The following is a 26,441-nucleotide window of genomic DNA, read 5'->3' as shown; positions in this document are numbered from 1 at the left end:
AAAAAAAAAAAAAAATTGAATACCACCTGTATTCTGGGGCATTGGTCTTGTTGCTGTGGATGTAGCAGTGAAAAAGACATACAAAGAGGGGAAGAAGGAGAACAGATGTAAAATTGGAAAGTGAATTGGTGGGGAATGGACTGGGAGGAAGAATTTAAGTGCTCAGAGAAGGTCTCAGATCTTGCATTTGAGCTAAAATCTAGATTACAAGAAGCTGCTAGGATTGGACTACATGTCTTGCTAGTCATGATAATGACTTGGACCGGGGTGGTGATGACAAAAACTCAGACCCTGTTACAAGCAGGAATTTCTCTGGCTTCCTGCATACTTTTTCAATGCAGTCTTTAGAGTTAATCAGCTTTACATTTACATTTACATTTAAATACAGTAATATTTTGACACAGCATATAGTTATGTGATTTCTGGGTGCCTTTTTTCTTTTTTTAATTGTTGAAGCTTTTGACTATTAAGTACTAACTGTAAAACATCTAATTTCTTTTCGGCTTACTTCTGTGTACTCATCTATCTTAATCTATAATATGTATCACAGTATTTGCCAAAGTTCTTTATAGCTGTTTATTAAAATATTTATTGTCTTTCTTATTACAAAAACATTATACAGAAAGTAAAACAAAATATAATGAAAAAAATAACCTGTGCCACACCTGTAATCCCAGCACTTTGGGAGGCTGAGGTGGGAAGATGGCCTGAGCCCAGGAGTTATCAGCTTGGGCAACAGAGTGAGACCCCTATCTCTATTAAAAAAAAATTTTGTAAGTAGCTGGGCATGGTGATATATGCCTATAGTCCCATCTACTCAGGAGGCTAAGGTGGGAGGATCACTTGATCCTGGGAGGTTGAGGTTGCAGGGAGCCATGATTGCACTATGCACCCCAGCCTGGGCAACAGAGGGAGACCCTGTCTCAAAAAAAGTAAAAAAATAAATAGAAACCCATGATTTTGCTATACAGATAAATATTTTATTTTCTCTTTAGTCTTTTCTTCTATGCACAGATATATTTATTTCCAAGTGGTTTTTTATTTTTTGAAGAACTAAATTTGGTAAACAATAGTTTTCATAAGAAGTCAGTAGTTAGGTGGTTTGTTTCATTTACTTTTTCATAGCATTCTTCAAGGTATGGGATCAATTTCTTATCCTTTTCACTTGAACTGCTGCTGTCATTAGTTGAAAAGCCATCTTCCCATTAGATGTTTATTGTGTAACTCTGATGTATTTTGATTGCATTTTCTATGTCCTCAGCCAGCTTTGCAGTAATATCCTTAAAATGTTCATTGAGCTGAAGTCACAGATTAGTCCTAGAGTTCAATTTCTTTTCCTTTTTGGCCTTATTATTTTCTCAGAGCTATAGCTTGGCAACTTTGCCAAAAACGACCTTTCTAATTTTCAGGTAATATAAATTCAATATGTTAGTTTGTTAATTAACTCTTAGATTGCTTCTGTGATTTATGGTGATTTATTTCAGCTTACAACAATATTGTCTAGATATTGAAATGTCAGAAATATCTTCTTAAAATGTTTGGAACGAACTTAGATCTTAGCTATAAAAGTATATTCAGGAAAATATAAAGTTTTTTTGTAATGTATTTGTCCTGAAAGCAGGCTAAGATGTAATGATGATTCTTGATGATTATTTTGCAGACCTCAAAGGAAGACCTTCTGCAGGCTGATTTTGAAGGCGCTTTAAAGTTCTTTAGAGTTCAGCTTCCAAAGAGATACAGGGCAGAGGAAAATGCAAGAAGACTGATGGAGCAGGCTTGCAATATTAAAGTAAGACACATGAGTTTTTATATCATAAAGGTAAAATATAAATGCAGTATAATATGGCAAATTGGCTGGGCGCGGTGGCTCATGCCTGTAATCCTGTAATCCTGGCAAATTGGCCAAGGCTGGTGGATCACAGGGTCAGGAATTCAAGACTAGCCTGACCAACATGGTAAAACCCTGTCTCTCCTAAAAATACAAAAAATTAGCTGGGCATGGTGGCGCATGCCTGTAATCCCAGCTACTCCAGAGGCTGAGGGATGAGAATCTCTTGAACCTGGGAGACAGACGTTGCAGAGCTGAGACCATGCCATTGCATGGCAGCCTAGGCAACAGAGCAAGACTGTCTCAAAAAAAAAAAAAAAAAAAATTAATATGGCAAATTATGTAAAATGTTTTTTTATATGTTACAGGATTTGATTGTGTTTAAGGTTAGATTGTGTATGAACTGGTTTCTCCCAGACATTTTTGTCAGGCTGATATGTATAAAGTAGCTGTACCTTCTTGTGGGACTTAGACGGAAAGTTGGCAGGCTCAGATTATAACAATAGGAAGACAAACATTTATCTCATAGGTGGGCCCCTAGAGTGGGCTGCTGTGATAGTGGTTTCCATGGAAGCAGACTTAGTATTTAGCTTTTGGCCATCTGTTTTAAGATTATTTAGGACAAAGCAAGAAAAGCTTGCTTAGGCAGTGCTTTCATTTCTCTAAGGGACTTGGAAAGTTTGAGTCTTGATCTGCCCATTCCTATCCCACACATGCCAAACATCTGTGATACACTGGTCCATGTCACATGTCTGGTAAAACTAAACAAAATTTATAAATCAATTTGAAATTGGAAACTCTTTCCAGAAAGTTGTGGTATTAAGATGAGAGAGCACTCTTAAAATATTTGGAACCAATTGACTGATGTTAATTCTTATACCTCTGGAATGTACCAGGGAATCTTTTTTTTTTTTTTTTTTTTTTTTTGAGGCGGAGTTTCGCTCTTGTTACCCAGGCTGGAGTGCAGTGGCGCGGCGATCTCGGCTCACCGCAACCTCCGCCTCACGGGTTCAGGCAATTCTCCTGCCCCAGCCTCCTGAGTCACTGGGATTACAGGCATGCGCCACCATGCCCAGCTAATTTTTTTGTATTTTTAGTAGAGACGGGGTTTCACCATGTTGACCAGGATGGTCTCGATCTCTTGACCTCGTGATCCACCCGCTTTGGCCTCCCACAGTGCTGGGATTACAGGCTTGAGCCACCGCGCCCGGCCTCCAGGGGATCTTTTTATCTAACCATAATATAAACATAAATTGTTTTCCTAAACAGAGATTCTGGTCTTAGGGACTTTACATTCTTGCAGAAGGAAACAGACAATAAGCAACATAATAAATTCTTTATTTAATATGTTAGAAGGCGATAAACAGCTAGGGAAAAAAGAAAAAGTAGGGGAAGATAAAGGGAGATTGGATTGGTGGGGGAGCAAAGGTTAGGGTTATTATTAAGATAGTCAGTGTGGACCCCACTGAGTCCGTGAAGGAGATGAGAGATTAGTTGTGGAGATGTCCCGGGAAAAAGCTTTCTAGGCAGCGGTAATAGCCAGTTGAGGCCCAGAGACTGGCTCATGCCTGGGTAGGTTTGAGGAACAGGAAGAAGGCCAGTGCAGCTGGAGTGAAGTGAATGAAATGGGAGTAGCAGGAATGCTCACAAAGAGCCAGAAAACGTAGGCTCTTGTAAGCATTTAGGCTTTACTTTGAGTGAAACAGGGAGCTCTTGCTGGGTTTTTAGTGGAAAAGTGATATGATCTGTCTGAGGTTTTTAGAGGATCACAATGACTATTTTGTTGAAAACAACCATAGGAAGGTAAAAGAAGTAGGGACATCAGACGAGAGATTTTGGAGTAATCCTCTTCAGAGATGGTGATAGACTGAACCAGGTGACAGCAGTAGAGAAAGAGATGGAGATAGAGTAGAGATGGAGCTGGTTGGAACCTGGGTATATTTTGAAAGAGAACCAATAAGATTTCATGATATATTAAATGTGAGTGTGAGAAGAAAGAGTGAAAATGATTGCACAGATTTTGAACTGAGCAGCTAGGAGATAAGAGTTGCCATCAGCTTATTAAGCATGTTACTTAAAAGGTACTTTGACATGGACTTCTTTTAGGCACCACAGCTACTGTGACATTTTTGTGTATAACACAATTGTTTCGAATTTTAACCTGTTTTAAAGCAAATTATAAATGTTAAAAAGTACAGTTCAACTTTGAAAGTAAGTAACTGGGCAGAAAAAGATTATTTTTTCTTTCAAGTGAGCATTATATTCTAAGAGATCATTTTCCAAAGCTATCATAAGAAAGATGGACTTCTGAAGTTTTCATTCTGAAATGCAAACTCTTTAAAGCCTTCATGACTGATTGTTTTATTTGGCCAAAGTCTAAGCCACATTTATTTGTAACTTTGAAAGTATATTCTAGTGGGCATGGTGCCTTTCACTGAATTTTGTGGGTGGTAATTTTGAAAGGTAGGCTTCAGCCAATTGATTGTTCTGGACATGCCAAGGGAAGTATTGTAAATTGGGTCAATGCTGTAGGAATCCTTTAAGATAAAATATTAAATGTGTAGGGAAAAATTTTTTTCTCCAGTATAATTTATGAAGTCACTGGAGGTGGCTAGTTGTCAGTCCAGAAACATGGGATCTGAGAGCTGGAGAAACATAAAGTGTTAGAAAACAAGTTCAAAATATAATCCAAATGGGCTGTTCCTGGAAGAGAAGTGCTGGGTACAACTGGAATAAATTTTTTGGACATGAATAGGTAAATATGAATATTTTTAAAGCTTTTAATAAGGTTTCAATAATTAAAAAAAATTTTTTTTTTGCTTACCTAATCATGTAGTCCTCAATAACCAGGTTAAAATTTTTAATAATAATTTTTAAAGTTTTAAAAGTTTCTTGTGGGGTTTTCTTTGCATTATCTAGGGAGAGTACCTTTTTCTTAGATATTTAAGACAGCATCTACAGGACACCCTTTCATTTATAACATATAATTGTAGAGTGAATGATTGTGAGGCGGATGTGAGATGAAACTGAAAGAAGGAAGACATAAGTAGTCCAGTATGGGGATGGGATTGTGCTTGGACTAGAATGTAGGTCTCCAACCCAAAGTTCTAAAATTGTTTTTAAACAAGACCTACATTTTGGTTGCTTTTATGTCAAAACCATGACTATACATACATGCTTCTATACATACATAACTGAAGAGATACTTACCCTTACACTGGAGCACTCTGATGTTTTTTTGTTCTGTTGTATTGTGTGTTTTGTGGGTTTTTTTTGAGATGGAATCTCACTCTGTCGTCCAGGCCAGAGTACGGTGGTACAATCTCTGCTCGCTGCAATCTCCCAGGTTCAAGCAATTCTCCTGCCTCAGCCTCCCAAGTAGCTGGGACTACAGGCATGCGCCACCATGCCAGGCTAATTTTTGTATTTATAGTAGAGACAGGGTTTCACCATGTTGGCAATGCTGATCTCAAACTCCTAACCTCAAGTGATGTGCCTGCCTCAGACTCCCAAAGTGTTGAGATTATAGGCGCGAGCCACCATTACCCAGCCTATTGTATTGTGTTCTGTTATTCTATTTTAAACCTCTCCCTGCATCCCAAGAAAATCCCCAAATGGAAAGGGTCATCATAACCCACTAAATCGATTTTACAGTAGCTTGTAGTTCTAAAAAAAAACTAAGACCTATCCCACTGTTCCTACTGCCTCCCCATTCCCCATTCTGATCTACCATAACCCACGAGAGGCTGTGGATGATGAGGTTTTACAATAAACAATGGAAGTGCATGTGTGGGTAGGGATGTGAGTCATCATGCCATTATTATAGTGGCTTGTGCTGGCAGTTGGAAATTTTAGGAGACGATGGACTTATACTGAGGCTTATGTGTTAGACAAAGCATTCATGGACAAAGGTGACTGCAGGCATGGAGTAGGCAAGAAAGTTTAATTCCTTATCCATAGACTGTTTAAGATTAAAGAGAGAATTTCTGCCAAAAGTGATCAAGTTTTTAACATTTTAAAGTTATTTTCAAAGTTGGTGTTCTATATAGTTGTATCTTTTTTGAATGGATATGTTTCCATTTAATTACCCCCCAAAATAATCACTTTCCTTTAATTTTAAGGAACTGTGACCAGTATTTCAGTAAAACTGAAAACTGTTTTTAAAATAGATGCAACAGTTGCAGGCAAAAAATAACTTGTTAGCTCTGTATGTGGTTTATTTCTGTGAGTGTACCAACAAGATTTGTTAATAAAACACATTGGATTGGATAAATAATTTTATTTTTCTAAAACTTATTATGACATTAAATATTAGGAATATTTTCAATAGCTTCTAAACTGGTAATTTAACTAATGAGATTCTAAATTATTCTAACACCCTCCTGTTCCTATGGTTTCAACTAGGCTAAAATCAGAAAACATGTTGACCCATCAGGCTTTACTTTGAATAGTCATTTGGTTGCTTTTAATATTGAAATCAAGACCTAAGTAAAAGATGCTTAAAGTGCCTAGTATGAATATTCTGTACTTTCCCAAGGAGTCAGTTTTTATTGAATATCATAATTTGATTTTTGTCTTATAGTTAAAAATTCTGCCATTGCAAAGCTTCTTAAATTTGGATTTTGGCCTCAGAGACTCTAAATTGCCAGAAATTTGAATTTTTTTGTATGAACATATGAACATTTTGTTTTTCTTGGTAACATAATAGATAGCTTTTTTTTTCTTGAGATAGAGTTTCACTCTTGTTGCCCAGGCTGGAGTGCAATGGTGTGATCTTGGCTTACCGCAACCTCTGCCTCCCGGGTTCAAGCAATTCTTCTGCCTCAGCCTCCCAAGTAGCTGGGGTTACAGGCATCCGCCGCCATGACCGGCTAAGTTTGTATTTTTAGTAGAGACAGGGGGTTTCTCCATGTTGGTCAGCCTAGTGTTGAACTCCCAACCTCAGGTGATCTGCCCGCCTCGGCCTCCCAAAGTAGTGGGATTACAGGTGTGAGTCACCACATCTGACCTCATAATATATACCTTTAATTGAATTCTTAAAGGGAATTCAGTTACTCAAAACAAGTTAGCTTCTGTACTGTAGGACAACCTTAAAGTTGTTAAGCAAATTGATATTTCTATAGACTGTTAGAAGATATAAATGGGATACCTATATATATGTTAAGTGCATATATACATAATCTTTATAATTCTTGATCTGATTACCTGTTTTTCTACATATTTTAATTCAATATCATTTATATTGTATCAGGTTAAATTGATGAAATGACCGTTTCTATTGGTCAAAAACTGTCAGGTATTTGATGGTTGTTTATGAGTCAATATTTTATGCCTCCTTAAAGTTCAAATAGGTGTGTAGCTTAGCTCCATGGCCATGCAGACTTCTCCTGAGAATTATTCTCCAAAGGTTAAGAAAAAAGTTTTTTTTTAAGTTGGCTTTTATTTGGAATAATGTTCCAAGTGCCATACTTACAATGGACTTCAGTAGTAGCAAAGTTCAGAAGCACATCATCCAAAATTTTCTGTTGGTAGAGCTATTTAATAGAGCATTTAAAAATATGTTAGTTTATTTCACTTGTATTTTATTAGTAAAGTAATTTGAGCAAAATTAAAATGCAAAATCTAACATTAACCTAAATGAAGAGAATTAGGAAAGAAAAGTTATTTATTAAGTGCCTGTTATGTTCCAGGAACTATGCCAAGAGGACTTTTCAGAGGAAGTAAGAGTTAAAATGAAATTTGAAAGACTATTAGGAGTTAAGAAGTGTAGCAAGAGAGGGAGAGAAGGATGTTTCATGCAGAAAACATGCAGAAGCCCATAGGTAAGAAAATATGGAATTGCCCAAGACCTGACTGCAGGTCATGACTGGAGAGTAGGATGCAAGGAGGGGGTGGGAGTGAGGGGAGTAGACAGAGAAAAGACTAGAGAGGTCGAGGAGCCAGATAGCTTGTGCAGAGCCTTGTGAACCATGGCAAGCATTTTGGATTTTATCCTGAGGGTAGTGATAAGCACTGAAGGATTTAAAATAGGAGACATAAATTATCAGATTATTGTTAGGAAGGTCATTCTGGTTGCTTTATGGGAATGGATTGAAAGGGTTAAGATTCTGTATTGGTGACAGACCATTTCAGGAGCTGTTTTGGTCATCTAGGTGAGAAGAGACCAGAGTTTTTGTAATTGGCTGAAGAAATTATAGATGAATTCCAGAGACATTGAAGACATAAAATTAACAGATTTTAGTGATTAAATGTGAGCATTAAGGCAGAGAATCCAAGCACTGTGGAGGCCAAGGTGGGTGGATTGCCTGAGGTAGGGAGTTCAAGACCAGCCTGACCAACATGGTGAAACCCCATCTTTAAAAGAAAAAAAAAAAAAAAAAGAGAGAGCCAGTGATGGCACTTAGGATTCTTACTGAAGCAACTTGGTAGAAATCTCACTGAGAAAGGAAACAAATAAGAGAACAAATTATTATAAGCACTAAAGATAATGAGTTAAGTTTTGAATATGTTAAGTTTGCAGTACATATCCACAACTCATGCCCAAGTAGATATAAATATCTAATGGGCAGGTGGATACTGAAGTGAGATCTGAGCTAAAAGTCGGCATTTGGGAGTCATCAGCGTCAAAACCATGGGAGTGGGTGAATTCTCATAGAGGAGCATATACAATGAGCAAAGAGAAGGGTGGAGGTTAGGTGCATTCACATGTAAAATACAGACAGGAGAATAGAAGCTGGTGAAACTAAGACGGCAGGAAGAAACCCAGAAGAGTATGAATGTGAACACTAAGGGAAAAGGTGTTTGTTTTCATAAAGGAAGGAGTTGACAAGTGTCAGTGGTACCTAAAGGTCACGTACAAGGTACTGAGAAGTGAAAAGTAGCCATTGTGCAATATATAATGGTCCTTGATGGTCTTAATGAGAGTGGTTTCAGTGGAGTTATGACAAATAAAAGCCAATGATTCAAGGAATAAATAGCAGGTGAGTAAGTGGAGAGGCCAGGCGCGGTGGATCATGCCTGTAATCCCAGCACTTTGGGAGGCCGAGGCGGGTGGATCACGAGGTCAAGAGATCGAACCATCCTGGCCAACATGTTGAAACCCCCCCTCTACTAAAAAATTCAAAAATTAGCTGGGCTTGGTGGTACGTGCCTGTAGTCCCAGCTACTTGGAAGGCGGAGGCAGGAGAATTGCTTGAACCCGGGAGGCGGAGGTTGCAGTGAGTCGAGATTGCACCACTGCACTCTAGTCTGGCGCCTGGTGACAGGGCAAGAGTCTGTCTCAAAAAAAAAAAAAAAAAAAACAAACCATAAAAAAACAGAATCCCAACCTGGCATCTTCTCACACATCAAAATTGTCTTCCTACGCCATGCTAGAGAGGTAGCTACAACTGAGAATATGTTGCTTATTACCTACTTGCCTCAGAAAATTCTAAGCTCTGCTCCAGCTCAATTACCTAGATATTATGCTGGACTATTTTCTACTCACCCAAAGTTGCAAATGCCATTTGATCTTACCCCTCATAAATCATGTTTTTAATGACAGTAGTGGATTCCTTTATCTAGAATTTATTTTTTTTTCTTCTAAGATCTCCATATTCATAACTGGATTTGAATGTTTTTGAAAATAACTTTCACAGAAGAGCAAAACTGTAAAGAACAGTTGCATTAAAAGCAATTTACCTCTAATTTCTTCATGCTGTTTGCTGTTTATTACTGGCTATTGTTGCTGTATGTGAACAAGAATGTACTCTCTGAAATAGAGGCTTTCTTTGAATTAGCATTGAAGTCCTTAGAAGCTTTTGTCAACTTCATGGATCTAAAATGTGTGCTTTTATGTACACCGTTGAAAAGATTCACTTTTGATGAAACCACATCTTGTATTTCTTTCCTGTAAAGACCTCTATATGTTGACAACCATAGTTGAGTTGTTAGGTTTAAAGTGTCATAATCTTCTGCTGGAGAAATGTTATCATGTTATAGGATACAGAGATGTGATAATTAACAAATGGATAATGAAGTGGTTTCTGTATCAAAGCATTTGCCACTGTTTGAGACTTCTATTAACACTCTTAGTCCTCAGTGCACCTTAGATTGGGGTATTGTTTTGTTTTATTCCCAGTGAGCAGGGAACATGTTAATGTTGGACCTGCTCTGAAACAGTTGATGACAGGCAGAGGAAACAGATCAGAGCTCCAGATGCTTAGATATCAGGCACCTTCCACATTTAAAAAAACTCAACTTTGGTGATCCTTCCTAATCAGCTAGAAGAGTGGTTCCCAACCTTTTGGGCACCAGGGATCCATTTCAAGGAAGACAATTTTTCCGTGGTGAGGGAAGAAGGCATTAGATTCTCAAGGAGTACAGCCTAGATCCTTTGCATGTGCAGTTCACAAGAGGGTTCTGGCTCCTAAGAGAATCTAATGCTACTGCTGATCAGACAGGAGACGGAGCTCAGGGGGTAATACTTGCTCGCCTGCCAAGTACCTCCTTCTGTTTGGCCTGGTTCCTAGTGATCAGTACTGGTCTACTGCCTGGGGGTTAGGGACCCCTGAGCTGGAACACATTTGTTTCCTTTATTTGCTTCTGCCATTTTATTTCTACCCTAAACCTACTTCTACTAGTCATTTTCTGGCAGTTCATTTAAAAAAAAGCTGTGCATGCATTTTAAAATTAACTTGAGTAAACTAATGGATGTAAAAATTGATTTATATTTGGGCAACTTTTTTATTAGAAAAAGAAATAGTATACTATAAGAGTAGAGCATTATGCCTTTATAGACGTTCCAAAATTGGAACTATGTGCATTTCACACATAGTTAACAACAAAAAAGTACATCAGAATTGCTATCTCACCTAGTAGTTTCTTTTTCTTCAAAAACTTTTAAGTATTCTTTTTTCGCTGCACCTAATTCACACCCAGCAGTCTTCTAATGGATCAAAACCTAATGGTTATGCTCTTAAATAGGAGTTACCATATTTTGTTTGCCTTTCTGAAGTGATTTGCCAATTACTTTTTATCCATTAGTTGTGATTTATATTTATTAGAGTTGGCCAATAACGTTAGAACTTGTCTTCACTGTTGAGAACATTAGTAATCAGTAATTTTCCCACAACCATTTACCGTGATTTCACATTTCTTTGAATTATTTTATTTATTATCATTGAATTCACATGAAAATTATATTTAAAGTGTGTTCATGGTTTATGTTTGGGGATCTGATTTACAGAAGAAATAAGACATTCTTCTGTGTCCTTGTTGCTTCTCCCTGGAAATAATTTAATTTCATTCTTTTAGGCAGCAATAAAAATAAATGAAGAGAGTTTGGTTAATGGGTACACAAACATACAGTCTGATAGAAGGAATAAGTTCTAGTATTCAATAGCACATCAGGGTGACAACAGTTAACAATAATTTATTGTGTACTTCAAAACAGAAGATTCAAAATGTTCCCAACACAAAGAATTGATACATGTTGAGGTAACTGATATCCTAAGTACTCTGATGTAATCATTACACATTGCATTTGTGAAGCAAAATATCATATGTACCCCATTAATATGTACAATTATTGTATATCAGTAAAAAATAAATTAGAAATTGACTGGGCGTGTGGCTCATGCCTATAATCCCAATACTTTGGGAGGCCAAGGCAGGCGGATCACTTGAGGTCAGGAGTTTGAAGCCAGCCTGACCAACATGGTGAAACCCTGTCTCTACTAAAAATACAAAAAATTAGGCCAGACTCAGTGGCTTGTGCCTGTAATCCCAGTACTTTGGGAGGCCAGGCGGGCAGATCACATGAGGTCAGGAGTTCGAGACCAGCCTGGACAACATGGCAAAACCCTGTGTCTACTAAAAATATAAAAATTAACCGGACATGATGGTGCATGCCTGTAATCCCAGCTACTCAGGAGTCTGAGGCAGGAGAATCGGTTCAACCCAGGGGTTGGAGGTTGCAATGGGCCAAATCACAGCACTTCACTCCAGCCAGGCAACAAGAATAAAACTCCATCTCAAAAACGAAAACAAAAACATAAAAATTAGCTGGGTGTGGTGGCACTTGGGAGGGTACTTGGGAGGCTGAGGCAGGAGAGTCACTTGAACCCAAGACGGGGAGGTTGCATGAGCTGAAATCGCCTCACTGCACTCCAGCCTGGGTAACAGAGTGAGACTCTGTCTCTAAATAAATAAATACATAAATTTAAATGTCCTAGGTGTTTCAAATAGGTTACATTTGGAAGGTTGGGCCATTGGATCCTGAGCGTCTAGTATTCTAAACACTTAAAGGACAACTGTTTCAGATACCGATGCCTCTACTCTGGGGAATATAAAATATAATTACATTAGGTTTATTGAGTTATTCATATTTTTGTTTCTCTAACTCAGATCCATTTACCTTGCAAATAACTAAATTTAATTAATATTCTAGGTAAACTACTTATTTTACTCTTGGGCCTTTTTCTCTCCTCCTCTCTGCTACTGTTCATTAAAAAAAAAAAAAAAAATTTTTAAATGGTGGAAGCTACATGTAAATGACCATAGCAACCAAAAAGAAGTGAAAAATTTCAAGTGTTGTTCACATACCTCCAACTGCTGTTTCTCAAGCCTTCTGAAGTTTCACTTAAAGACAAACAAACTACTAAGGAGGAAATTACATTCCTTGCTGTAAGGTAATAGGTATGATTAAAAGGGCAGTCTTTTCTCATTGCCAAACCCTTTGGTTGGGATTTTGTTACTTCAGCCTGTGAGAGGAGAAAGCTATTTCATGTTTGTTTTGTTTTGTGTTTGTTTTGAGACAAAATTGTGTTCTTGTTGCCCAAGCTGGAGTGCAACGGTGCCACCTTGGCTTACTGCAACCTCCACCTCCTGGGTTCATGCGATTCTTTTGCCTCAGCCTCCTAGTTAGCTGGGATTACAGGCATGTACCACCATGCCCAGCTAATTTTGTATTTTTAGTAGAGACAGGGTTTCTCCATGTTGGTCAGGCTGGTCTCGAACTCCTCACCTCAAGTGATCCGCCCTCCTTGGCCTCCCAAAGTACTGGGATTACAGGTGTGAGCTGCTGTATCTGGCCCTGAGAGCTATTTCTTTTATCCAGAGCATCTAGTCTTTTGCCTTTTTTCTCAGGCTGAGGCACTTCCTACCTAAATCATTACTGTATACGTCGTTAATATTTTAAATACTCATTATTGGTTTTGCTTTTTTGATTTTTATAACGTGAGGGAATCTTGGAGTACAAATAATATAAAGAGGTGTTAAAACATAGTGATCCAATAGTAGTTTAGGTTAGGAGAAGTGTCACATACTCATTGTGGCACAGGTTCAACAGATTTATCAATGTGATGGCCTTTCCAGGCACTGCCTTATTCCCTGTTATCCCTAACCCGTAGTGTCTGTAGTTCCTACTAACTCTTGCTACTTTAATCCTGAAAAGTTTTAGCTGAAGTTTCTTACCAAGTTGGTTCCTGAAGAGGCCATGCTTTCGTTTCTGTTTATTTTGTCTGCTGTTTCACATCTGTATTCATTTTCTAGGACTGCCGTAACAAAATAATTACACACCGGAAGGAATTTTTGTTCAACTTTTATTTTAAAATCGAGGGTATAGCCAAGCATGGTGGCTCATACCTGTAATCCCAGCACTTTGGGAGGCCAAGGTGGGTGGATCACTTGAGACTAGGAGTTTGAGACCACCGTGGCCAAAATAGCAAAACCCTGTCTTTACTAAAAATACGTAATTAACTGGGTGTGGTGGCACATGCCTGTAATCCCAGCTATTTGGGAGGCTGAGGCGGGAGAATCACTTGAACCTGGGAGGCATCCGAGAAATTTACTTTCTCACAGTTCTGAAGGTTAAAAATCCAATATCAAGATGTTGGCAGGGTTGGTTTCTCCTGAGTCCTCTCTTTTTGGCTTCCATGGTCACCTTCTCATTGTATTTTCACATGATTATTCCTCTATCTGTATTATTTGTGTCCTAATCTCTCTTTCTTTTTTAAGAGATGGGGTCTCACTGTGTTGCCCAGGGTGGAATGCCGTGGCTAGTCACAGGTATGATCATTGATCATGGCAATCTTGAACTCCTGAGCTCAAACGACCTGAGTAGCAAGGACTATAGACATGTACCACTGTGCTTGGCTCTAATCTCTTTTTAGAAGGACACCAGTCCTATTGGATTAAGGCCCATTCTAAGGATCCATTTTAATTTAATTGTCTCTTTAAAGAAAGGCTTTATCTCCAAATAGAGATAAAGGTACTAGGAGTTAGAATTTCAACATATTAATTTGGGGGGCACACAGTTCAGCCCATAACAGTGTTGTTCTCATAGTAACTGAGTGCACATTTCTTCTCAATTTCTCTGAAAACATTCTCTTCTGAACGTGAATCTTGCTTGGCAGCTCTGAGCTATACCTCCAGTATCTTATAACACATGACAGTTTCCTATTTTTGTCAGCATACCCAACATCGCCCATTTTCTCCTAAACTCTCAGATGATCTAAAAGATCCCATTTTTTTCTTTTTCTTTTTTGCACTTGAAGTGACTTCAGAAAAAGATCCTATTTTTTTTTACAGCTCCACCCTCCACTTCTATCAGCCCACTTGGTTGGCAAGGAATTTTCTCTGGCATGCATGTTAGCTTGTTAGAAGTTCAGACTTACCTTATATACCCTGTTCTAGTGTGGTCTTGTTGCATTTAACTTTCTTATAATCTTGCCTTTATATTGTATCCTATCTTACGGAAACCACAACCTCCCTCATTCTCTCTTTTCCTAAAAGAGAGGCAGTGAATTGCAATGCAAGTAAATAAGTTGTATCTTTTCACAATGTCCAATGGTAGAAGAAAGTCTATACTGTATTATAACAGAGTATTTTAAGCAACAACATGTATTGAATACTGTATAGGACACAGGGACTTTGTTTACTTTCTAGAATTATTTACATAAAAACTTTTATCCTTAAATTTTGACCAAATTTTAGGATGCCATTGTTTAAAAAGCCAGATGGCAGACATTGCTTCTGAGAAGGAAACATTTTGAAGACTGTCTGACATAGTAGGATCTTCTTAGAGCCATCAGAATTTCTAGTTTCAAGTTCCTGACATTGCTTGTCTGGACTGCTATCACTGTCTCATAACTGGTCTCTCTGGCTTTAGTTTCTGTTCCCTCTAGTTTCCTCCACATACTACCATTTGAGTTGCCTGTCTAGAAAACCAGCCACATTTTAACACTCCTCAGAGAACACTGCAGCTCCCTGCTACCTGCAAGACAATCCCACACACCTCAGGTGGGCACACTTCCCTTTCACTCATGCCAATCTGCCATGGCCTTCTCACATCCTGTTTCTTCTGCCTAGGTTGCTTTCTGTCTGTGGAGTGCCTGGAGAAGGCAGAGGCTTTGGAGGTGGACAAGCCTAGGTTTGAACCCTGGCTCTAGTTCTTACTGACTGAGTGATTCTGAGAAAGTTACTTAATCTCCTTGAATATGAGTTTCCTCATCACGAAACAAAGCTAATACCTACTGCACAGAGATGCTGTAAGAATTAATTAAATTAAACATACATGTGAAGCATTGGCTAAATTAATTCCTTTTTGTAACCATGCAGTCAAGCAAACTCCTATTTACCTTTTAGGACCCAGGTCAAACATCACCCACTCTGGGAACCTAGGCTGTTATTCATTCTGACTCTGGCTATTTCTACACCAGAGCACCACTGTTGGCGTTAAGAATGTGGTTTTTTGAAGCTGTGGAGTTTAAATTTAGGCTTTTCCACTTAATAGCTGTTTGATCTCTGGCAAGTTACTTATATTTATTGTACCTCAGTTATCTCTTCTATAAAATGGAGATAATATTTTCTATGAAATAGGATTGCTATCAAGATTACAAATAGGATAGTATAAATAAGAAATGTAGCACAATGCAGTCTATAATTAGTGTACAACCAAGCTAGTCGCTATTACTCCAGTTTCTCTCATTGTGAAGTCCTCAAGCCTGTGACTCTTCCTTGCCCCTCCCTGATGCCTGATCAACACCCAGCATAGTAGATGAATCAAAGAAGCCCATCTACTATTTATTTATATTTATTGAGGTGACAAAATCTTATAAAAGATGAAGAATATTAGGCTTTGCATTTTCCCTGAAAATATTTCTGGTAATAAACCAGAAAATCCTCAAGTGTTACACTAGTGGTATTCCAGGTTTATTCCAATAGAAAAATGAAATAAAAAGTGAAATCTGTCTGAATTTTGCTTTTTATTTTTTTTGAGACAGACTTTCACTCTTGTTGCCCAGGCTAGAGTACAATGGCGTGATCTCAGCTCGCCACAACCTCCACCTCCCAGGTTCAAGCGATCCTCCTGCCTCAGCCTCCCAATTAGCTGGGATTACAGGCTAAAATTATCCCAGAATTCACACTGTTGGGCTAAAGTGACTACTGCTGAGATGAACTAAAACAAGAACAGATTAACCGGGTCCCATCAAAGAGTCTGTCTATAGCAAAACACTGAATAGTTAGGTTGGTATTATATGGAAAGCTTCCATTTGGTTCTCTCATATTTTCAATTGGTCAATGTCAGAGAAAGAATTTCCAGTTGTCCTTTCTTTAAAACAAGGTGGACTCATCCTCAGGAAAAAATGGGCAAGATTTATCCTGAAAAACCTATTGTAATATTCAACCTTAATTTCCTATTTAAATTGGAATATGTGAATTTAAAGGTCAGCTGCTACTCTATCTTGGCTAAGAATATAGGTATTTTGGGAGATTCAGATTACTCTCTTAGTCTTTGATTGCAGTATTCTCATGTGCTGTTTTCTTAAGAAAGTGCTCATGTTCATTTTGGCAAATGTATTCCCCTCCCTCATTGATTTATGTTGTCTAAACCATTCTCTTTAGAGTCAGCATTGTTCGATAGATTATACACAGCACAACCGAAAGATATCAAGTCTTGTCAAAATAAAATAAAATAAACAAAATTGAAAATTTCTTCAGATATTCTATACATTATTAATAACCATGAGATAGACATCTTAAAAATGTTTGAGCCTCCTCTGAACTCTGGAAACTCACTTTTCTGATGTATGATACAATCAGTATCATAGGTTAGATGCTCCTTGTAATCAGAGTATCTCTACTCAGATTTTATTACCTTTCTATGGATAATATATTTAGACTCATCTTAACATAAATTTTTCATGGAGGTTCATGGGTAGATGGTCACAAGGTGACTAAAAAAGAACTAGCTTTATATCTAGATAAAAGGGTACAACTTGGTTCCTTATAAAATAATTAGACCTATATAGTCAGTGAAATATCACAAGATCCAAATTCTAGAGACTTGACTTTAGATTGACTAGGACCTAGGGCAGGAGAGTGGAGTTGGGAGTAAGAACAAGAGGGGAGATTATGTAATTTATTCTCAATATTTGGAGGAAAATGCAGTGGGAAAAAGAAAGAATACAAAAGAAAATTGGAAAGATCTGCTATTTTGTCTTTTGAAAAATAAGATCCACACCAGGCGCGGTGGCTCACGCCTATAATTCTAGCACTTTGGGAGACCAAGGTGGATGGATCACCTGAAGCCAGGAGTTCAAGACCAGCCTGGCCATCATGGTGAAACCCCCTGTCTACTAAAATACAAAAATTAGCTGGGCGTGTTGGTGTGCGCCTGTAATCCCAGCTACTCAGGAGGCTGAGGCAGGAGAATCGCTTGAACCCAGGAGGCCAAGGTTGTAGTGAGCTTATATTGCACCACTGCACTCCAGCCTGGGTGACAGAGCGAGACTCCATTTCAAAAAAGGAAAAAACAAAAAGAAGATCTGTGAGTAGAGTACTGCATTTGTCAGGAAAACTACTACATCAGACAAAACTTGCCTTTAATGCCCAGAGATACCTGCTGCTGTCAAAAGGTGCACAACTTAATTTTGTCTCTTTTGCTGATGTTCCCCACTATTCTGGATGAACTGAGCCCACAAACAGATCTGAAGACATCCTTCCCCACAGAGAGTTGGTGATGGATCTTAGGAACCAAGTGCTATGAGCATGTGGCAAAAGGAGATCACAGGCAGACCCCACTTAGGCTCCCTCCAGCAGCCCCTTCTCCCCCAACCTTTATGTCAGTTACATCTGTGTGCAGACAGTGGGCACCCCCACAGCCACTACCAGCTGCCTTCCTCCTGGATGTCTCTGTGTGTTCGTGACTCTTGCTGGCACATCTGCAACCCCAGATTCCTTTCTCTAGCTTGCCACTCCTACATATTTTTCCCTTTTGATTCTACACCATTTGCCGTTTTTGTCTGAAAGCAGTGTGTTGGTTAACAATAACTTTGTAATGATAGCAACCACCATAGCAATTATATCCTGCTTCCTTGTATGCCTGGCATGTTTATCATTTAATCATCACAACAACATGAAGTAAATACTCTTATTGAACCGGCTTTATAGATCAGAAAACAGGCCTAGAATGGGTACGTCCCTAATGAAGGCTACTAGGCTAATAAGTGACAAAGGCAAATTTTGAATCCAGGCAGTACGGTTCCAGAGTCTTTGCTTTACTACCTCTCTTTTACTCACTCTTTTTGTACTAATCTTACACTTTGCTGCATAGTTTTTGAAGGCAGTCAAAATTTAAAAGTTGTTTATTATTGCCGGTATTTATCAGTCACAGAAAGTATTTATTTTTATTTTTTGAGACAGGGTGTCACTCTGTCAACAAGGCTGGAGTGCAGTGGTGTGATCACAGATCACTGCAGCCTCAACCTCCTGGGTTCAAGAGATCCTCCCTCCCTGATCACAGCTACTGGAGTAGCTGGGTCTGCAGGCGCGTGCCACCACAACCAGCTAATTTGTGTGTGTGTGTGTGTGTGTGTGTGTGTGTGTGTGTGTGTGTGTGTATGGGACTACAGGCTCGTGCCACCACCACAACCAGCTAATTTGTGTATGTGTGTGTATATATAGTCGAGACAGGGTTTTGTCATGTTGTCCAGGCTGTTCTCACTCCTGGGCTCAAGTGATCCACCTGCCCCAGCCTCCCAAAGTGCTAGCATTACAGGCATGAGCCATCGTGCCCAGCCCAGTCACAGAGTTTAAAACTACTCTAATGCAGTATGATCATTTACATTGCATCCACTCATTCTTTTACGTAGTCTTTACCACTTGTGTACCCAACTAGGTCTTAGTACTGCAGTAGGCATTCCATTCAGTAATGATCACGACAGAAAATATTCCTATCCTCCTGAAGCCTTCAGGGTAATGAAAGGGACAAGATAACACAAAAATAATATATAATCCCAACTTGTGATAAATGTTACAAAAGAAGACAGAAAGTTGTTGTAAGATAGAAAATAATAGGAAGCTAACTTAGATTGAGGAATGACGATCAGGGAGAACTTTTCTAAGGGAGTAACATTTGAAGTTAAGGCTCTAACAGACTAATAGGAGCTAACCAGCTGAAGAGGAATAGTTAGGTATGCTTTTAAAGGAACTTTTATTTCTGGAAAAATAGTAGACTAGATGTCAATATAAGTTCTGCATAAAATAATTAAAAATTTTTAATGTGGAGCTTAGTAGTAATATAAGGAAAAATTTTTGGAAGCCAGAAATTATGAGAAAGCCTGAATCCTGATATGGAAGTGTAAATTCTAAACCTGCGTTTTTTTCTCTGGCCATTTGCCAATCCCTGGTGACCAAAACTGTGGTCTTTCATAGACCTCATGCAGGAGACAAAAGGCAAAGCCAGGACCCTAAAAGACTTCTCGGTCAATAGGTAAACTAGGAGAAGAAAGCCCATCCCCTTCATAAACCTGTTCTTCCCACAGACATGTGGGAAGTTGAGATAATTGCCTGTCTTGGCCTTAGTGCTTGAATGGGTGGGAGCCATATACATCAATTATATTTTTATATGCAAATACATTTCATCATAAAAAGAAAAATATAAAACTCTTTAGACAAGAAATACTATATTGTAATACTATATTGCAAGACAAGAAATACTATATTTCTTCAATAGGTGAGAAAGATATTTTCTTACCCTTTCTTTATCAATAGGTAAGAAAGGTATTTTGCCTTTTTCAGAAAAAGAAAAGGCTGATACACATAGAACAAAATAAGTGCTGGGAAATGAGGTTGGAGATGAAGCCAGGGACCAGAATCATGCAGGTCCTCAAAGGACTTGGTTAAGATTTTGAATTTTATCCTAAGTACAATGCAAATCTTTTGAAGGGTTCCTCTCTAAGGATGGAAGTAGGGAGGACACTCCAGCAGTAATCCAGGTGAGAGGGAGACCTGACTTGGATTAAAGGAAACTGGAAGAAATAAATGGATTCAAGGTACATTTTGAAAGTAAAGTGTATCTAGTCTGCTGATAAATTAGATGAAAGACTTGAGAGCAAGTAAAATATAAAGGATTATTCCTAAGCACCTGACTTGAAAAGCTGCTTGTCCAGAAGTCTTTTTCTGAGCTGAGAAAGTCAGGAAGAAATTTGGAGAGGGGAATGATCAAGAGTTCAGCTTTAGAAATACAAAGTTTGATAAGTTAAGAATGCTAATGGAGATAGTACCACTCTTTGGTATAATAGAGCTAAAGAGGTTTTAAAATATTTTTATTTAGTTGAACTCATAATTGAACAAGCCAGGATGTAACGATAATGAAAATTTACCTTTTACAGGCAATCCAATTTGTAGTAAATTTCACTGAGAGGCAAATTTTTTAAGTAGTAGAATTTCATTGTAATAAATACATCATTTATTTAAACTCACATTCCTAAGACACAAGAGCTGGATGAATCTGCAGATAAAGTAAAATATTCGGAGAAAGACACTGTGGCAGAGATTGGCTAACTGTTCACCAAATCTGTTTTCTTTTCTTTCTGCTGACGCAGCTGGATTGTATTTCCCAGCCTCCTCTGGCTTCTAAAATTACTTTCTTTTCTGTTTTATAAGATGATGATAAAATCTGTTCTCATAGGGATTGTGATGAACAAACCTAAAATCAGTTCTGAATTGTCAAAAGTGAAATTAAAATTCATATTTAGTCTAGGCATGTGACTGAGACTGGGCCAAGGAATAAGGATGAAAGTGATGGACATTTCTTCCTTTGGTCTGATTTTTTTTTTAAATTTCCTTATACAGCTTTCATGCTGTCTGTCCCTTGTGTCAACTGATATTGGCACCCAAAGTGACCTTGGAAGCCACATGTTGAGGGTGACAGAATCACCATCAGTTGAAATTCCTAAATTGACTGCATAGTTCAGAATCCCCATGCCTGCTTTTCTGCCATCTGAATTTTGCATGAACAAAAAAATAAACTACTATTTTAAATCATTCAGATTTTGTAATTAAACTGCTTCAGCAGCTAGCATGCATTAAAATATGTTAATTTTCTTTCAAGGTGGTATCAAGAACATAATTTTATTCCCATTCATATCTTTCTCTCTCTTTGTTTTCAGTATGTGTTTTCTGTCATACATGACCAGGCAATTTGAGTAGATTAGGATGTTGGGAGTTTTGTACAGGGAGTGAGGGAAGTTAACATGCTTGAGGCATGAGAGAGGAGTTGAAGGATATAATTTCTTTCTGTGCTCCATTCAAGATAACCCTCCTTTTCTCTCTCCCTCTCTCTGACTCAGTAATTCATTTCAAAGATATATTCTTGGCCGGGTGCAGTGGCTCATGCCTGTAATCCCAGCACTTTGGGAAGCCGAGGCAGGTAGATCACCTGAGGCCAGGAGTCTGAGACCAGCCTGGCCAACACGGTGAAACCCCATCTCTACTAGGAATACAAAAATTAGCAGGGCATGGTGGCGGGCACCTGTAATCCTAGCTACTCAGGAGGCTGAGGCACAAGAATCACTTGAACCTGTAAGGTAGATGTGGCAGTGAGCCAAGATTGTACCACTGCACTCTAGCCTGGGTGACAGAGTGAGACTTTGTCTCATTAAAAAAAAAAAAAAAAAGACATATTCTTTTATTGCCATTTCTTTCCACCTGCTAATAGCACCCTCCTTGTAAAACAGAGACTTGACAATCTTGATCTCTCTCTTCTTGCCCAGTTTAATAATCAAGTTTATACACTGGGATACAAAATAATCATAAATCAAAGTTGAGAAATATGTTTTCTTCCTTTGTACATACAATAATAGATTTCACAGTTTCTCTTGTAGTAAACACTTTTGGAAAATATGCAAAGTGGGCCGGGCGCGGTGGCTCAAGCCTGTAATCCCAGCACTTTGGGAGGCCGAGGCGGGTGGATCACGAGGTCAAGAGATCGAGACCATCCTGGTCAACATGGTGAAACCCCGTATCTACTTCAAATACAAAAAATTAGCTGGGCATGGTGGTGCATGCCTGTAATCCCAGCTACTCAGGAGGCTGAGGCAGGAGAATTGCCTGAACCCAGGAGGCGGAGGTTGCGGTGAGCCGAGATCGTGCCATTGCACTCTAGCCTGGGTAACAAGAGTGAAACTCCGTCTAAAAAAAAAAAAAAAAAAAAAGGAAAATATGCAAAGTGTGACATATCTCTGATAGGACATGCTGAAGCCGGAACATGCCCTCTGTATCTTTGGCCAGTGGATTCACCATTTAGACATATGCTGACATTGTTCTTTTTAATTTACTTCTCAGACTTTTTGCATTGTTGGCTTCACGGCTCCTCCTCTTGAGGGAAGTTATGAGGTAAATTCAGTTCCATATGCTGAATACCCAGCATGATTTCTGGCAAAATGATGCTATAAGCGCTCTGTAACTCTTTGGATGAAAACCAAATGAATGCTAAATGTAGTATGGTATGTATCTGACTAATAAGAATAATGTTCCAGGCTGGGCACGGTGGCTCATGCCTGTATTCCCAGCACTTTGGGAGGCCAAGGCGGGCATATCACCTGAGATCAGGAGTTTGAGACCAGCTTGGCCAACATGGTAAAACCCCGTCTCTACAAAAAATACAAAAATTAGCTGGGTGTGGTTGTGCATGGCTGTAATTCTAGCTACTTGGGGAGCTGAGTTAGGAGAATGGCTTGAACCCAGGAGGTGGAGGTTACAGTCAGCCAAGATCATGCCATTGCACTCCAGCCCAGGCAACAAGAGCGAAACTCTATAAAAGAAAATAAAATAATGCTCCTTATAGAATGAATTTTCTGTATTATTCACTATAAAGAATTTCTTTTTAACCACATCAGTAATATGTCCATAAGTTACAGGTCATTACCTGGAAATTGAAAATATTTTTATGAAAATCTTCTCATTATGATGTTTATTGTGTAAGGATCTCACTTAAGTTTATGTCACCTTTGATGAATATATCCTCAACGTGTGTACTCTAAAAAATTACCAGATTATTTTATGATTGGTAGAGTTCATAATTTTGCAAGAATTGGGCAAATCTCACACACAGGGACAGGTGGAAGAGCATTCCCCCAGGGGAGCTTTAAAGGAGTACATTCTGGCCCTGTGGAGAATTGTCTCTTCTTCAATTCCAGTGGCATATGGTTAGATTTGGGCAAACAAATGCTATGCCAAATATGGCATTTATTGTCTCAGTTCAGATGCCAGGCCAGGCTGAAGTTTACAGCTGTGTCCTGGCTGAAATTCTAAAACAATAGGAGTCTATTCTCTTAATCTAGTATACCCCTAATCTAGAATGATGGCATTATTGGCATCTAGAATTATTTTCTTTCCTATTTTATAGGACGATAATAAAACCTATTCCCATAGGGATTGTGATAAGCAGAACTGAATTCAGTTCTGAATTGTCAAAAGTGAAATAAAAAAGCTTTTGTCTGTGTGGTCTTAGGTGGCAGAAATGTAATTATAAGTAAGCCCTAATTTATTCTAGGTATGCTAGAGTTTGACCCTAGTGAATGTATGGTATCTTTATAAACTAGCAGTAGTAGCTATTTGATATAATTCTTTCCAAAAAGTTTCTAGCTGGCCAGGCTAAGTTCTCATGCCTTTGGTGGTATAGCATATGGACATTTATCTTGGCAGTGATTACATGTAAGTATAAAAGAAATACTTAAAATGCAGTAAAATGGGCAAATCTGTTTCAGAAGACTAATGTTTCTTGCTAATCATAGAGTACTTAGGATAACATGCATAATGTTGGTCATCGAAACTGAGGAAAGCTTAACTATTATACTATATTGGATAGGCCTAATCTAGAAGTCTCTGTATAACCAGAGTCCTTTCTTTTCTTTTCTTTTTTAAGATGGAGTTTCACTCTTGTTGCCCAGACTGGAGTGCAATGGAGCGATGTCAGCTCACTGCAACCTTCATCTCCCAGGTTCAAGCGATTCTCCTGCCTTGGCCTCCCAAGTAGCTGGGACTACAGGCATGTGCCACCATGCCTGGCTAATTTTGTATTTTTAGTAGAGACAGGGTTTCACTATGTTGGTCAGGCTGTTCTTGAACTCTTGACCTCAGGTAATACGCTTGCCTTGGCCTCCCAAAGTGCTAGGATTACAGGTGTGACCCAGCCTCCAAGAGTCCTTTTCTAAGAGGTCTTACCTGTAGCCTCTTGCTAAGGATGCCAACTCTAGGCAGATACACATAGGTGGCCATATTGCATGACTTTACCATCTTGACTACATCTCAGAAAATGGGACCTAAAGCAGTCAGGTAGCTTGAAGGCTGACAGATTTAATGACCTAGTACACGTGTTTTATCTAACTGATGATAGTGATATAGTGGACTGATCAGATGTTCTCTCTTAGGAAATGTTTAATTTGAAATAGCATTATTTGATAGCCAACACCAATTGCTTAACCAGAAAAAAAAAAAAAAGGACAGACAAAAATGACATGAGTCAGCAGAAGCCATGAATAAGCAAGAGTGACAAGTAGGAGCTAGGTCATGAACTTTTTTACGTGTGTGTGTGTGTGTGTGTGTGTGTGTGTGTGTTGGTGGGGGTGAGGGTACATACAAATATTTAAATTGTATCTGTATGGGAAGAGGATGGTCAACAAATTATTGCTGCCAAAGGGATAAATAACTATCTACATCATTACTTATCTACTGGATTCTGAACAACTTGAAATTACAACTTGAAATTCTCCATCTATGTTCCTGTACTCTCATGAGACCTGGTTAAACGACTTTCCATGAGCTTCCATAAGGCCTAGCCACACAACATACCTCTGTTCCTTATTTTCATGTGAAACCTTACAATAACTGTTTCCAGTTACCCCTCTCACATACACATCCACACACAGATACTTGAGACAACTTTAGTGAGTCTTTATTCTTTGTAGTCAGAGGATCCTAATTTACACGACTACTCCATGAGTTTAATGTTTTTATTTTGGCTTTGTTGCCAAGGCAGGGACCAATGAACAGTAACAGCTTTGTGGCCACCCAAGAACATACTGACCTTGAATAAGAAAAAGCAATGTATATAACCCTAATTGTTTAAGATAGGTGATGCATTATAGGGAGGGCTCAGAGAAAGATGGCTAACACGAATAACACATGTTGCCACTGAGGAGACCACACAGAAATGTGCATTTAGCAAAACAGCTTTAGAACAATATTTTTTCTTTCTCCCCTAGTAGATTATCAGTTCCTGAAGCACTTATCTTGGTATCTCTCACCAATTCCCAGGAGAAGGCTTTGTATATAATAGGTGAAATACTATTGAGTATGTAATATGGCCCAGCTATGGTTCTGTCTTAAGGTTTAGTAGCAGCTTTGAACTGCCTGGTAAAAATATTTTTTCAGGCAGACTAAACTGAACTGAAGAGAGAGACACAGGTTAGAGACAAGAGTTGGATTTCCAGAAACTTCTGGGAGAGGTAGATATAGACAGTATAGAACACCCAAAAAACGATGGGAGGAATTTCAAGGAACCAGATAGTATATGCATAATGTTGGTCATCAGGACTGAGGAAAGCTTAACAATTATACTATATTAGATAGGCCATTCTCATTTAGGGGACTAAGGACCAGAACATACTGTTATCTAGAACATCTGCAGAGCACAGAACAGCATAGCCTTTGGCCAGAAAGCATGACAAAGAATATGGGATAGAAGAGGAGAATTGGCAAAAGATAAATTCTAGATTCTGATTTTAAAATGACGGAACAAAGATTACAGCATTATTTTCCTTCTTCCTTACAAATTATCCAGCTGCACTAAGAGAACAAAATGGTGGAAACTTGAACCCCTATCTTCAAAAAAAGATACATGTGCAACCCCAGACTACAAAATGTGATGAAGAATGATAAATGCAGTTAAAAATGCCCACAGCTATCGATCTCACACAAAGCTGGCAGAACTTTCTAGGGGGCAAAACCAATAATGCCCAATTTAGATTATGGGATAGGATTTGGCAGCAGGAGCTTTCTTGGCCTTCCTAGGGTATAAAGAAGCAGCAGGGGGCCAGGCACGGTGGCTCACACCTGTAATCCCAACACTCTGGGAGACCGAGACGGGAGGATCACCCAAGGTCAGGAGCTTGAAACTCCATCTCTACTAAAAATACAAAAAAAAAGAAATTAGCTGGGTGTGGTGGCTGGCACCTGTAATCCCAGCTACTTGGGAGGCTGAGGCAGGAGAATAGCTTGAACCCGGGAGACAGAGGCTGCAGTGAGCTGAGATTGAGCCATTACATTCCGGCTTGGGCAATGGAGT

At 38.8% G+C, this 26,441-nt stretch overlaps 1 protein-coding gene across 5 annotated transcripts in view; it reads left to right on the top strand.

Moving 5' to 3' along the window:
• Positions 1-26,441, top strand: part of RABGAP1L (RAB GTPase activating protein 1 like) — a 741,733-nt gene that overhangs the window by 566,737 nt on the left and 148,555 nt on the right. For all 5 annotated transcript variants that reach the window (XM_017529899.2, XM_037739060.1, XM_017529901.2 and 2 more), the window contains one exon: positions 1,661-1,789. In XM_017529899.2, the coding sequence (XP_017385388.1) occupies positions 1,661-1,789 (129 nt within the window). The remainder of the gene's footprint in view (positions 1-1,660; positions 1,790-26,441) is intronic.

The sequence above is a fragment of the Cebus imitator genome, unplaced genomic scaffold (genome assembly GCF_001604975.1).
Source record: "Cebus imitator isolate Cc_AM_T3 unplaced genomic scaffold, Cebus_imitator-1.0 Scaffold62, whole genome shotgun sequence".
NCBI classification, from domain to species: domain Eukaryota; kingdom Metazoa; phylum Chordata; class Mammalia; order Primates; family Cebidae; genus Cebus; species Cebus imitator.
This window is presented reverse-complemented; position numbering and strand designations above follow the sequence as displayed.